At 39.5% G+C, this 15,713-nt stretch overlaps 1 protein-coding gene across 8 annotated transcripts in view; it reads right to left on the bottom strand.

The window, feature by feature from the left end:
* Positions 1-15,713, bottom strand: part of LOC122088307 (mediator of RNA polymerase II transcription subunit 15a) — a 64,012-nt gene continuing 48,299 nt past the window's right edge. For 4 of the 8 annotated variants that reach the window (XM_042657517.1, XM_042657518.1, XM_042657519.1 and 1 more), the window contains exons 5-13: positions 13,993-15,384; positions 9,963-10,024; positions 9,083-9,157; positions 7,239-8,957; positions 6,730-7,074; positions 6,125-6,192; positions 1,116-1,311; positions 945-1,033; positions 1-612 (exon numbers count right to left, since the gene is read on the bottom strand). In XM_042657517.1, coding sequence (XP_042513451.1) covers positions 405-612; positions 945-1,033; positions 1,116-1,311; positions 6,125-6,192; positions 6,730-7,074; positions 7,239-8,957; positions 9,083-9,157; positions 9,963-10,024; positions 13,993-15,384 — 4,154 coding nt within the window. In that variant the 3' untranslated portion in view covers positions 1-404. The remainder of the gene's footprint in view (positions 613-944; positions 1,034-1,115; positions 1,312-6,124; positions 6,193-6,729; positions 7,075-7,238; positions 8,958-9,082; positions 9,158-9,962; positions 10,025-13,992; positions 15,385-15,713) is intronic. The other 4 variants (XM_042657521.1, XM_042657522.1, XM_042657520.1 and 1 more) reach the window with 3 other exon arrangements.

Below are 15,713 nucleotides of genomic sequence, written 5' to 3'. Positions count from 1 at the left end.
GAATGTAATCCAGAGTCTCGCAACGTATGGATTAAATCCGTAAGTATTTAAAACTCGATCACAGATAACCATTTCTGGGACAAAAAGAGGACCCTGCATGACCACTACCATTAAGAGTCAGCATAGAAGATGATGGCCTACTACCAAGGTCCACTAAAGTTTTGATTCAGAATTCAAGCTACAAGAACACATTATATGTAAGGCTTTGATTATGATCACCACTATTGTACTTGGACTTGAAGTGCTTCCGATCAAAATATAGCCAGTCACTCAACCATTTGATTAGGAACTGATGCAATCAGCAGCAACCATCCTAGGTAGTACATAGAGGATCACTCTCATTTCTCAGCTGTGAGCCACTTCCCCGTTGACGTAATTCATTGGATTAAAATGCAGACAAAATGTCAAGCAGCACTCACACAGTTCTCCCAAGTACCGTATCTTGAGCTGAAGCTTCCCCCTCCACTCTGTTGTGCATACTCAGCCACAACTGCACGAGCACAAACATCCCATGTCTTCGCCATCTCAGTCAGTAACATTGGTTGTGAAAGGCTGCGGAGGGATATGCTGAACTTCGATTTCGCTTTTACCGAGAGATCTTCATACTCCTTACTGTCACACCATTATGCATCAAACAAGAGATCAAAAATCAGAAGGGAATGAATTTTCTTCGTGGTCATACATCAATAGTAGGGGTAAATATAACATAAATGAGCCATGATTAATTGACAGTTGTCCTAGCTCCAACCAGTCAAATCTGCATCCACTTCACTAAGATCCACACTGCAGGAAACCTCTTGGATGCCAAAAAAACAAGCAGTACATCTCTTGGGATGCTTTGAGTTGGATGCAGATCTTCCAGAGGAACTTACACTCAGTTTCTCAGAAGGAAAACCTTGCATAGAGAGGAAATATATAGATAACATAATGCCAATTGCACTTACCTCAGCTCTACTGGTAACTTGTCTAAGAGCATAGGGGAACAATTCGGATAATTTGTGGGGACAAGCAACCTTAAAGGCAGAATTGGGGACTGCATAGCCATACACACAAAAATAAATACAAATACATCATAAATATGTAATGATCAAATCTTAGAAAAGTCAAAGGTTCACCATTTGTGCTGACGTATACTGCGACTTCAAATTTGGACTGAGAGCCACTGCACTGAAGGAGCACTTGACAATAGTTCCTTCACCACCTTCAGCAGAAGCTGCTGTTGGATCAACATCCTCATCGCTGATATCCACCACGGTATCTATAAGCTGCAGGTTTATCTCTCTGATCTCTTTCAACAGCGCATGGTTTGCCTGTGAAAAGGAGCAGACAGTTGTACTCACTCCTAGAGTAAAAGGGATGACATGAAAAAAATGTGCAAATTTTTTTTAACAAAATATGACACAATCTAAGGTAATCACTTTTTTTGGACTAAGTAATAATTTTATTGATATATGGAAAAGAGAATACTACAATCTAGTGACATACCAACAGCAGCATAATAGAACAATATAAACCAGAATCTGAATGGATAAGCATCAAGCCACAAGTGTATTTTATTCCAAAAACATAATCATGGTCTCACTATCCCATACAATATACCTCTAGAAAAGCAAATAATAGAATCAGTTTTTAAGCATTTGATTTCAAAAATGGCATTCCATGGTTACAAGTCTGGCACAGCTGCACATGGAAATGACCATGGTTAACACAACATTAGATTTGACATGTGCCCCAAGCTAATTTTATGATTTTTCCTCCAGGCTATGAGAAAAAAGAAAACCTAATCACATAATTTTCTATAAGACAAAAAATCATAAATCAGAATATCATGCAAGGATGATCTACGACAGTTGCAATAACACTGCAAGTCTGTAACCATAGAGCATCATGGAAAGCCTACCACATGACCTAAAGATTCTTTGGTATCCAGACCTGCTCATGAATGTGTGCACAAAGAGGATATAACTTTGAACAATCACACCTTTGCCAATCATAAGCCTACAGTCTGCCAGTTCATGGAAAATCTTATTTCAACCAGGGAGGGGTATGTGGATCATTGTGCCATCTCAATGCCAAGAGGACTGAAACGTAATCAGGATCACTCCCCCATTACAAGCAGCTTTGAGGGTTCAAAGAGAAAATCATGTTTGCATTTTGAAAAGGTGATGGGCATTGAAGCCCTATGTTTGCCCACGTGTCACAAGGTGGCATTTTGGGAAGTCATATTAATCTTCAGCTCATTGGGAGTCAATCAGATGGAGAAGCTCAAAATCTGTGGAGAAATCAAATCTGTTTTGTACGTACGAGTATTGAAACATCATGAGCAGTTCTACAAAGAAATCTACTAGGATTACAGGCTTGAGGTGTCAGGCCATATCATCTTTTATTTTCATTATTTTAGAGTATAGCTTTTTTTTTTGGGTGCTTTTGGAGTTTAGTTTTAGGAGGACTAGAAAGCCGTATGACAATCTGCTTCAGTTCAACTTTCTGTTCTATATTTTAGTCATGTTTTCTAATCCTTAAATATCAACAACAATATCAAAAACCTTATCCCAACTTAATGGGGTCAGCTACATAGAGATTCCAAGCAAGGACTAGCACAAGGATCCATGTAAAAAGATTGACGGGTTCTGGCTAATTATAATAAGTGCCGGCTGTCAACCTGACGCATCAAATATCATGGATTCTATTTCCTATACAAGTCCACAAAACTGAATCTTAGGGCATAAGATGAACTTGCTGGTGCAGGACACAGGACAGGCTTGGGGAACCTAATAAAAGTCACAAATATTAAGTGAATTTGGGTTCGGGAAGGTAACTAACACAAAACTCACAAACATACATGCAGAAAATCAGATTTAACAGCAGCCATAAATGATGGAAATTTCCGAATTTCATTCTAGGATTCATGGAAATTTATTTCATTCTAGGATTCATGTAAATTTGAGAAAGGATACATGATAGGTCAGTACCTTCCTGTTCTGTCACACGAGTGGGAATGCTGTACTCAAGTGCTACGTCACTACCAAACTCCCAGAATGTGTCCTTAGTGCCTCCTTGCTGTCAATTGATGAATCCCCATTGTGTTTTAGGCTATAATTTAAGGCAAAAGTGAGAACAAATGGGGCATGTGGAAAAGGAATAGGGGAGAGGAAGAGAGTGGTAGCATATGAGAGAGGGACTTGGTTTCACACCAACTTGGATTCACTCCAACACTTGCAGGGAATCACTCATGCTTCAGAAAATGGGAGAATGGGAGAAAATCTCACAAGTTCCAACACCATTCATTATCTTCCATTCCAAAATACAACCTTTTTAAGACCCCCCCCACCCGCCCAAAAAAAAAAAAAAGAGAAATAACTCCTTAATAACTTCTCCAGCAATAACTCCCTTACAACATTAGTACATAACAGTTAGGACACTAAATAAAATAAAATACAACAAAATAAAACAAGTTACACATAAGTAAACAGAAATATGCATCCGCAAAAGTTAACAAGGGACATTTAGCCATAATGAAGTGGTATGTCGCTGCGCATGTCGGCGTCGCCTCTGATATGTCCTAAATCCCTGGATGATGTCCTCATCACTTGCACTTTCCTCTGATTTTAGTTTGACAAAAATTAAAAGTTCCTAGTTCCTGCATTATTGCAGCGGATTACTACCTGTTGTGCTTCTACTAATCTACCCCTAGTTCCCAACCTCTAAGAAGCACACTAGCACTCTCTTACTTCTGTGATTTCTGAATTTAATAAATTAAGCCATATTAGTGTTGAATTAGGGTTAGAATGGTGAGGGAAGAATAGTTTTAGGGTTTCATGGCTCTGATCTGATACCATGTTGAATTGGAGAAATTGAGCTTGTGTTTCATAGAGACCAGGCCCCTTTATTTATAATAGAATATTCTAGAATATTACAAGACCATAACCCTAATGGACTTAAGGAACTGTTCAGTAGGACTCTATAATACCCATAAAACCCATTATTACAACAATTAGGGATCAAATTGTGCTGGATTCTTCAATTTTATTAGGGATTCTGAAGCTATTACAAAGCTTAAGGTGTCTCCTATGGTGTTCTACTCACTGTAAATTGATCTCAACATCCTCCCCCTCCACCCACCACCCCCCCCCCAAAAAAAAAACCCACCTACTCTTATTAGTTTGGATTGAAATTATATGGTTAAGCACTAACATACATGTTCGATTAAACCTAAACCTCATAAGCTCAAGAGTTGATTTGGCTGGTCATAATGAGGGCATATAATGAAGGATTTGGCAAGTTGACTGAAGCCTTGATATGGGAGCATCCCCCTTATAACAAAAGCTGATCTTAACAACCAGGACCTACGAAGAAGAACAGAAGAAGGAAAGGAAAGAATTAGAAAAGAGAGAAATAACGATGGCTAAGAAGAGGGAAATCCTAGCGCCATGATAGGATTCAGTATATCCCAAATTCCCAATCGTGGTCTATCCCCAATACTTATAACATAAAGCAACTGACTCTTAGTAGGAAGCCTACGAAAAGTAAATTCTAAATTACAAGGGAAGTAGATAACTTAAGAAAGTAAACTACAACTACAACTACTCATAGCCTAACAATTACAACTAAGTAAAGACACTCCGCCACATGGTAACAATGACAAACACCCTTCACAGTACAAGTCTTTGACACTCCCCCTCAAGCTGGAGTGTGTGTGTGTGTATATATATATATATACAACAACAAACAACAAACCCAGCCTTATCCCAACTTAATGAGATTGGCTACAAGGATTTGTGCAAAACAAAAAAGGAGAAATGAAAAATGAAAATGGGAGTAAAAGGAAAGAAAATATATATATATATATACTCAAAAAGCTCCAATTTGGACCAACAAGAATAGATATTAACAGCAGTACCAGCTTGAACATATATAGCAGTCGTAGATGCCAGTGAAAACTGAAAACAAAGAGAACTTCATTATGATAGCAACGCCAACTCAAGCACACCAATCATCAGCAGCAACAATAAAGAAAAACCTTTATGTCCAATCCAAGATATCATAGCCGCAACATCAACAACAACGTTATAAGCCCTTCTCAAGAAAGGCAAGTAGTAATCTTCACAAAGAAGATAAACAGAAGTGCAACATAGGTTGCTGCGAACCACTGATAAAAGTGCAGCATAGGTTGCTGTAAACCACTGATAAAAGTATACCATAGGTTGCTGCGAACCACTGATAGAAATGTAGCATAGGTTGTTATGAACCACTGATAACAAACAACGAGTAAGGGCACCAAGAGCATACATTGTGATGTGGTCGAGGAAGATAAAATTCTCCTTCCTAGTTCTTATCCAGGCTACAATTGCTTACAATAAAGTTACCACACACACACACACACACACACACACACAAAGAGGGAGAGGGAGAGAGAGAGAGAGAGCCTTCCATTGTGCAGCCGGTGGGTAGGAGAGGAAGGGATAACTGGTATAGACAAGAGGAAGTTAGAGAATCATAGTTGTTAAGGCGTTGCCTAGGAGTCCAGGCGGATTTAGTTGGGTTTTGGGCGACCGTCGCCTTAGTGCAAGCACAACACTTATTTATTTACTTAAAAATCAAATTCTAAAAGGATAAACATCAAACCCCCCCCCAAAGTCCAAGAACAAAAACTAGATTTTTTGTTGTAGGGGCAATTTACAACTTTCAAATGCTTGGGTTTCTCAATTCTGAAAATTCATAAATCTTATCATTGTAAAAAATTGCTAAGAAGTAAAAGAGCGGTAAAATAATCTTCGATTTTTTTTTGTCTATAAAATTATTTTCGTTCAGACGCTTCTAACAGCATTCGATCACTTTAATATAACTTTGACCAGAACATAACTTTATCATTACAACTTGGATTTAAGTAATCTTAGAATAGTTGGAAAACAGGTTTTGTGCTCTACCTAATACAAAAAATCTCATGTAAAAATAAAATCATTTGACTAGTCAGATTTATTAGAAAAAAAATATATTTTTATATATGCTGATTTTTGATGACTTGATGTGGCTGTGGCATAATGTTGAATTTTTATGATATAAGGTATATGTAGCATACTAAATAATGCTAGAAAAAAGGGAAAATAAAGTATAACACTTTAGCGATTTGGTCTCCTGGGCGGGTGCCTTATCACCTAAGCGCTTAGAAACCTGTCCACCACCTTGGATCGCCTTACAACCATGAAGAGAATGAAAAAGGGTTACAGATGACACAGATTGCACAAAATGAGAACATAAAGGGGATATTTTTGCTCAAGAAAACATTGGAGAAATGGTGGGTTAGGCTGCAAGGATGAGTCCTTGGATAAGTCCATGGAGTGAGGGCATTATGGTAATTTAATTTTAAAAAAATATTTCCTTTTATTTTTCAGTACATACCTTGTGATTTATTCAGTATTCTGTCATTTTAATACAGTGGTCGAGAAAATCAAAGTTAAAAAATAGAAATATTTTCACTATAGACAAGGAAATAAAATAATGAAGTTGAACTAAGGAGAATCTACCAGGGAAATACACAAAATAGAAACTGTTCAACTATATCAATATTGTTCCAATATGAAACCCCACACATAATGTAAGCAATGCACTTACCTCAACAAAGGCTATTTAATCAAATGTCATGGAGAGTACATATTCAAAAGCTTTGCAATCACATAATGATAACTTTCTCCAATAGTTCCAAACCTTTTAGAATAATACACAACATACCTCAACTCTAGGCCTCTTGATTCTTGATGTTGCAGTTGACTCCAAGTCAGATGTTTCAAGACCATTTAATTGCTTGAAACTATCATTAACACTACATACAGATGATACAGCATTCAAGGGCATAGCACTTGTATTGCGTCTCATTTTCTTTGTTGCTGCACTACCATCTTGTGAGATGAAGTTCCTTGCTTGCAAACGACACTTTGTCATGGCTACCAAATCCTCTCCAACGGCAGCTCTTGAACCATTACCAGGTGCTGATCCTGCTATCCTATCAATCATACTCACAACTGACCCAATGTCACTGACAGAGGCACTGAGAGCTTTAGATGACATCGATTTTACCTGAAAAGGAGAACAAAGTTAAGATATAGTTGCATGCAGCCTTTTTCATTAATCTTACATCGTAGACAATCAATGGCCACTGAAGTATCCAACACAAATATGTCTGCAATGACAATGATATCACTGCACAAACTAACATTCTGGATGGATGAAATGGAACTAACCACTTTCATTAGTCGCTCCAGAGGTTGCTCTGTAACACTTGACTTGCCAGAAACGATTGCCGATGCAGTACCCTGATTTCCATCCTGACTAGTAAATTCAGCAAGCAATGGAGAAGCTGATATACCTGGTGTACCAATGGCTAGTGATTGGGGTTGAATTTGGGGTTGGGATTGGGATTGGGATTGGGATTGAGATTGAGGAGGGGCTTGTGCAACTGTTGATTGTGAATGTCCTATATTCACTGCATTTGAGAGCAAAGAGACACCTGAAGTTTGTTTCTCAACATCCCCTGGCATTGGAGATGGTACCATAGAAGGGGAAGGAGAAGGAACAATGAAAGGTGAGTTTGCAGATTGCAGAGGCGTTTCAGCTTTTGACAGTGATGTTAGCAGACTTTGCTGGTCAATCTGTGGGGAAGAATGCTGAGAAATTTGCGGGGATGCAGCTTGAAGGATTTGGGGAGAAGAAATAGGAAATGGACCACCTGTTTTCAACTGTTGATGGTGATATGTCGAGCGCTGGCCTGCTGAGTGGTGTTGTGGAAAAATTCCTTGTTTAACACTCATACCTTGTCTCACCTTCATGTCATTAACTTCATTGATCTGATGAAGCTGAGGAATTTGGTGTGCCTGCAATGGTGCAGACTGCTGCTGCTTTAGCTGTTGTAATTGCTGCTGTTGCTGCTGCTGCTGCTGCTGCTGCTGCTGTTGCTGCTGCTGCTGCTGCTGCTGCTGCTGCTGCTGCTGCTGCTGCTGCTGTTGTTGCTGCTGGAACTGCTGCTGTAGTTGTTGATGCTGCTGTTGTTGTTGTTGTTGTTGCTGTTGTTGCTGTTGTTGTTGTTGTTGTTGTTTTTGTTGCTGTTGTTGCTGTTGTTGTTGTTGCTGCTGCCGCTGCAACATTAGCTGCTGCTTCTGCTGTTGAGTCAATTGTGACTGTATCTGGCGCTGTTGAAATTGCTGCTTTATCTGTTGTGTTTGCATCAATTGTTGTTGTTCCTGTTGTTGCTTCAGATGCTGGTGTTGGATCATATTGGAATTTGACTGAAGGGAATTAATATTAGGCTGTAATGTGTTAACACCACTTTGTGACAATGTGTTCATGTTTTCCTGTTGGGGCATGCTCACAGTATTTTGTTGAAGAGAACTGCCAACACCTTGCTGCAATGAACTCAATGAACTTCCTTGTCCCGACTCCAAATTAGAAGCAGGCTGCAGTGAACCCATCATGTTTGGCTGTCCATTTGAAACCCCTAAATGGCCTGATAATGATGGTAATGAACCATGCTGCATGCTAGACACAGATGTTGGTTGCATTGATGTTACAGAAGATGGCAAGTTAATTGTTTGCATTTGGGGATTCATTTGGTTGTCATGCTGTTGCAACTGAGAAAGTTGAGATTGTGGCTGCTGCTGCTGCTGCTGCTGTTGCTGTTGCTGTTGCTGTTGCTGTTGCTGCTGCAGCTGCATGGAATGCGGATGACCACCAGGTGGCTGAAGGTGCTGTTGTCCTTGCATTTGTGAGGAAACAGGTTTTTTAGGCTTATTTGAATTAAGAACATTAAGGATCTGCTTCTCATATGCACCCAGCTTGTCCTTGTAAGCAGGTACTACATTATTTTTGGAAACTTGTAAAAAACTTATCATGCGCTCCAACAAATTCTTGAAAAATTTGAATCGTTCAATTTGGTCAGACTTTGGCGGCTGTGGAAGAGCATCCTGCTGCCAAACAAGAAAATTAGGCAGAAGGCATGCAGACAAGTTTGTCTTGCCAACAATTAACACTTTGTGGCACATTTTTAGAGAATAAATAAGATGGAATCTAGTCACTGAAAAAAAAAAGATACCTGCTGGAATTTGACAGCGATTTTCTGGTACAATTCATTTAGTTCTGGTAAGAACATTTCCTTCATTGCCTTAATCTGCAAATCCAATGCAAAAAGGCCACGTATTTAAGTGCAGATCAGAAAATGCGTAACAAAGCGAGGAAAGAATGTTGACACATTATCTGCCTGTATCATTTCTTGCCCATCCAAGTGCTTTATAGAATAGAGCAAATAAAGTAAAAACCACAACCAACTGAAAACCACACCTAATTCCATAGTAAGCGCCACTTCACCAAGGCTTGCACTTTGATATTCAAGCTCCCTAATTTCATTTAGACTCTTCAGAATCAGAATATAACTCAACCTCTTCTTCCAACAAATCAATGATATATCCCACACTTGGAAGATCGCAAGTACTAAGTACCCCATGAATCCTCAGTAAAGTCATTCTTGGTAATCCATTCACAATAAATGCCCCTACTTTCATTCAAAAAGGATGGAAGTAAGTGGGTTCCTATTTATATTGCTACCCCTTGCTGACTTGAAGCAAGCTTGGATACTCAACCATTAAAAAGGTTTTTTGTTCCAAAGTGTTCAAAAAGCCTTTTTCTTATCAGCAGTGTTAAAAGGATAAAGAAAAAGAAAACATTTGTGAGTGCACCAAAGCCATTACAGAACAAAGAATGATGGCTAAAAACAGTATTAAGACCCAACAAATAAAAATGCGCAGTTACATATGAGTATTGGCACAATCTATAACACCCAACCACACAAGAGGGGAAGGTAGAAGCAGGATTTAGCAAAGACACTTGAATTCAAATATGACGGAATTACAGAATATGGAACAGACGATCAAAAGCAAATACAATGAACAAAAAAACTAAGAGCACTGGGAAACCACCTTTTGATAGACCTCTTCCTGCCAATCACCTTGTCCTGTCTGAGCTGTAGAATCTATTGATGCTGAAAATGAACAAAAGAGGACAAATAGAGTTTAGTCCATAAACCCTGCATTAGATGTGAAAACTCCTCCTAAAAAATAAATAAAATGAATAAAATAATGTAATTAGACTACTCCATCTGTTATCCCATCAATAAAAAAGTTAAGCATCATAATGATTCTTGCGCTGTATTTTCAGAGACAATTTTATGATTTTGCAGAAACTGTTCCTTGAATTTGGCTTCTCTCCTTTTGGCTCCATTTATTTCCAGGTAAAAACCAAGTAATAGGAAAATGTTCAGGTAAAGTCCATGGAACCATGAGATTTACCAGAATCATTCCTTGTGAATAAGTTTTCACCAGGTAATAAAACAGAGCCTTAGTAGAAGTTCCATGTCAGTGAACAGTAAAAGAAATTACATCCATAAGGGCATAGAATCCCCAGTGAAAACGTAACAGCCATTTTCAAATATATAAATAAATAAGATCAATAAATAAGGGAAAAAATAATTGCATATGAATAACTGATGCAGTTCAAGGAAGAAGACTGTTCACATGGTTCACAAGGTACTGCTCACGAGGACTTAGTGTGGCCCCATGAGGACAGATGGCGTGGGAAGGAATGGGAGTTGTCCAGATCTTTTTGGATAATTTCATAGTTTCTATTTTCATGTTATAGCTACTTTTAGTCCATATTTTCATGTAATAGCTACTTTTAGTTTCTAGTTCCATGTGATAGCTACTGGGTGAACAAGTTATGCCAAGTAGGAGTTTCTATTTTAGATTAATTTTTATTTCCATTGTAACTGTTACCTTTTTTTATTTGCTTGGCAGCCAAGCAACTCCCCATGCACAAGGGAGTTTCTTCTCCTTATAATGTTTCAATACTTATAAATAAGGGAGAGTGTTCACTGTGGGGGGAGTGCAGCCTCCACCAGCACCCCCACAATCTGCCTCTCTCCTCTGCCCACATAGGTCATTTCACATGGGGAGGAAAGAGAGAGACTGTGACGAGTCTGCACTCCCCCACAGAAAAAGTCATCCCTATAAATGGAGAGGTAGGGCTCCTACAGCCCACGATTTTGGTTGTTGGATAAAGTTTGCTCCATGAGAGAGTATGTTGTGGTGAATCAATCACAACCAAGGTGGAGAAGAAGCCTTGGAGGGAGAGTGGTGAAGCTCAAACGCATGCCATAGGTGGTGAAGCTTATTGGTCATATCTTATTCTTCCTTTCTTCATCTTCTCTCATGTTTTCTCTTTCATTTACTGTTCCAACAATATTCCAGCAGCTTGCACTATCATCATGGCCAACCTCTAGGTGATCTCTAATATGAACATTAGTGTTTATTTAAATCCGAACATGTCTGTGACTTACTGTTGGAAAGCAACAAAGTCTAAACTTCACTCAACAGATTCTGAGAATCTAGCCATCAACTTGTACTGAAATTAAACTATGTTATTCTCCTCCGTTCCTACTTTATTTGACCTAAATATGGTGATCATCGGATGGTTGGATCATGAGTTATATTAGTTTTCTTGACTTGCTATTTTTTGTTTTCTAGACTTCTATTTTCTCTCCAAGCAAGATTCTGTCCATCTGACCGTTAACTCTCTTTGATATTTCCACCATAAAGGTCCCTCCCGAAAATATTAGTTCCATCTTCATCAAGTTAATGGTTTGCAGGTTCTGTTCACTTCAAGATTCTGCTGTGTTTTTCATACTTTAGTATTCTGCTTTCTGTAGGTTGCCAGTGTTGCTTTGTGTCAACCTAGCTTACCTCATCAATAACCTTTTGAGTTCCCAAGTTTATTGATCCGATTGTCTTCTGTGTTTCCAAATTTAAGACTTAACATAAAAGAGATGAGACAACCTTCAAGTAGTCCCTTTTCAAGAGCTGAGGGCCTTATAGAGTGGTTCATTTTCACCTACCATATTAACCTGGATGTAGAAGACTTTACACTTTCATCAAGGTGATTCCTAAGATACAACAATGCAAAGCCTAAGAACCAGGCAGTTCATGCAGGTGCAGGCCAACCAGGGGAAGGGGGGAGCCAGAGGCGTGTCTGGTGCCAAGTGTCATGTTGCCAAGGTCACACAAGGCAGTAGCCACCAGCCTTGAGGCCTACACGAATCTCTGCCCATTTTATGCCTAGTGTCTACCGTATCTTGAAATGTTTTTTTCTTATTCTTAGTCCCATCTTCAGTAAATTCTTCTTTTTATTCTCCTCTTTTGCCCATTCTTCCCCATTTTCCCCCTTTTCTCCCCTCATTCTGGCCTGGAGGCCTTGGCACTTAAGCAACCAGCTGTCTAGGGCTTATGCCCCAATTGCCAAAGTGACACAAGGCAGTAGCCAGCAGCCTTGAGGCTGAGAAGAATCTCTGCCTATTTCTGGAAATGTTCTCTTATTTCCTTCTTTCGCCCATTCTTTCCTTTTTCCCCCTTTTTCCCCCTCGTTCTGGTCTGGAGGCCTTGGCACCTAAACAACCAATTGTCTAGGGTTTCCCAGGACAATAAGCAAAATAAGAACCTTATGTAAGATTTCATTCCTACCTGACCTAACACTGCAGGATCCCGAAACCCATATTCAAACCTAGGTGGCTTGATAGATCCACCAGATCAACTGCAAACTCTTGGAATCCAGAAGAATGCATGTTTCCTAGAAGTAAAAATTGGATTCTGACCACGCAGTAAAAATTGGATTCCAACCACTTAGGCCAGTCAAGGGCACAGAGAAGAAAAATAAAGAAAAAGTATCGTTATGTAGAACATCCTGATTTAGTAACAACTCTAACTTGGCTCTCCTCGGACCCCGAGACAACAGCACTAACTTTCAAAAAGTTTCAAAAACTAAAACTCCACCCATTAATAAATAATTATCAAAACACCTAAACAAAAAAGAAATTACAGAAAAAACTCCTCATCTACTTAAAACTTTCGCAACTGGGTCCTGGTCCTCCCCTGGATGGAGGCCCAAGGGTTCATCATCCAGACTAGACAATCTGAATACCCTCTAAATCCTAATTCCTACCAGAACCAAGCTGTCCTACACCAGTTCTCGTGCATCTTCCTGCTTTTCTCCTTTCACTCAATGACTTAAAATCATAGTTCAAAAAATCACCAAAATTTTGGTGATTTTGACAAGGCTGAGACGAAATAACAAGCAAACTAAGGAATTGGCAATATTTCAGTCATTCCAGCTGAAAATTGACCAAAATAGCCAACCAAAACTCACAGCCAAAAAATGTACTGTTTTGGCGAAATTTCAGTAAAATTTCAGTCAGGTCGAAACAAGAGCAAACTTGAGTTTTCGAACTATTATCTAATGTTTTGAATTTTTTCCAAAAGAGTTCAAAGGACTCTCGACATTCTCGGGGTAAGGCTGCGTAGCTCTTGCCCCCCCTCCCAACCCCACACATGCGGGAGCCTCATGGACCGGGTACGCCCTTTCTTTTTAGTTCAAAAGACTCGAGCCAAGATCTACTCACCTCAGCGATTGCCAAATTAAATCAATTCTTGGGAAAAAAAAAACTTAGACTGGAAAGAGAATATTAAGACTGGAAGTGGACATCCATAGCCTATGAAGAGACATCTTAACATTTTTATTTTTATTTTTATTTTTTGGGGGGGCGTGGGAAGGGGGGTGGGGCTGGGGCTGGGGCTGGGGAGATCAGAGTCATCAGGACATCTTAATATGCTTGTTCTTCAAAATAGTTAGAAAACAGAGATTTATAACTACAACATCTGCCTCTGGGAATGTTAGTAATCACTTCCGAAGACTGATTCCAAAAACAAATCTACAAGTTTAATGCCATTTGCAGGATTTAAAATAAAAGCAAAATTTGTGTAGTGTAAACTATCTAATGAAATGGCAGTAATAATTGCAGGTTTATGGGTACCATGAAGGAAGGTATTCAGCAGAAAAATACACACATATAAGCAGTAGAGTTTTAGCTAAAAATTCATTCAAATTACAATAACATATACATACTTGATGAAGTCTCTGTAAGCATTCTTTGTGACTGCAATAGTTTCTGTTGTTCAACAACATTCTGAGGCTGAACCAAGCCACCTGAACTTTGAATTCTTTGCTGCACATCTCTTTGTAATGAATTAGGCTGCTGTTGCAACCCCAATTGTTGTTGCAGCTGACCAGGTTGTGATTGGAGCTGAGATATCATTTGCTGCTGTGAAAGTTGTGATTGTGATTGTGATTGTTGTCCTTGTGTTGGTAATAGGGTTGATGATGTTTGCTGGTTTTGTTGCTGCTGCACTGCAACCTTGGCTTGTAACATCTGCATTGCCTGCTGATTTGGCTGAATGTTTGAAATACCAGATTGAGCTCCAAGCAGTTGATGCTGCTGCTGCGGTTGTAGCCCAGAAACATTACCTTGTGAGCCCAACGGTTGCATGTTTGACAGATTATTCTGCTGGGCTTGGGCTAGCAACCTCTGCTGCTGCTGCTGCTGCTGTGGCTGCTGCATATCTGGGACACTACCTTGTTGTCCAAGTAGCAGATTCTGTTGCATGTTTGCTGCATTTGTTTGTTGCCCTATTAGTGGTTGTTGCTGCTGGGAGGGAAACATTGATGTCTGTGACATTGGTGCTTGCTGTTGATTAAGAATGGAAGTTTGTTGGTGCCCAGATTGTTGAGACTGTTGCTGATGCCTGAGGCCTGATTGTGGGTGTTGCTGAAGCACAGATGCTGTCGGCTGTTGAATAGAAGGTTGCTGATTCTGTGGAAGGCCTGGAAGTGGATTCGATTGCATCATAGAAGGCTGTGTCTGCTGAAGAGTGGACTGGCTTGAAGGCAAACCAGATGACATTTGCATGAGAGACTGCTGTGAAGATTGCATCTGATTTGTCTGTAATAGGTTCTGCTGCGGTTGCTGTTGCTGCTGGATATGTGATTGCATTACTGAAGACGGAATATTTCCCTGTTGTTGATACTTCTGCTTCAAAAGTTGATGTTGAAACTGTTGTTGCTGCTGCTGGTAAAGATACTGCTGTGGATTTTGAGACTGCTGCTGGTGCTGCTGAGGAACAACCTGCTGTGGATGCTGCTTTCCTGGCATCTGCCTCTGGGAATTGGAAAACATATTTGAAGACAGTCCTTGGCCAAGTGAATTACTTCCAGGGTTCTGTGAAAGGCCTGGCACACTCTGCAAATTAGAACTCTGGCTACCAACATTCGACATGGTGCTCTGAGTTAGACTGCTCATAGATGGTAGCACAGATGGCAGGCTGGCAGAATTCTGCATTCCAGCAGATGCAATGGGATTTTGAATGCTCTGGGCCACTAGCTGTTGCCTCGACTGATTAGCCACTGGCATTGGAAGTGTCTGCCCCTGGTTCCGCATTTGGGGCTGCATATTTTGGGATCCTATTACAAATAAAAGATCAAAACAGCAATAAATTAGGCCTAACAAAAATAATAAATCAGCTGAGTGAAAATTCATAAGAGATAACAAATAAACATGCATTATACTGTACATAAAAATGAAATTAAAAAAAAAAAAAAATGATAGCAGCAAAACGTCCATACTCTCCTTTTATCAGATTAGACATAAGATCACAGTGACAACTTTTCTTTCATTAGATTAGACATAAGACCATCATGATGGAGGAGAAGATGAAACAAAAAATCTAATCTACTCGTCTCCTTCGCAACAGGTACAGGAATGTCAAGCAGTGATTTCGTAAAACCTATAA

This window comes from Macadamia integrifolia, chromosome 9 (genome assembly GCF_013358625.1).
Source record: "Macadamia integrifolia cultivar HAES 741 chromosome 9, SCU_Mint_v3, whole genome shotgun sequence".
Lineage (NCBI taxonomy): Eukaryota > Viridiplantae > Streptophyta > Magnoliopsida > Proteales > Proteaceae > Macadamia > Macadamia integrifolia.
Note: the sequence above shows the minus strand (reverse complement) of the source record. Positions and strands in the feature narration are given on the sequence as shown.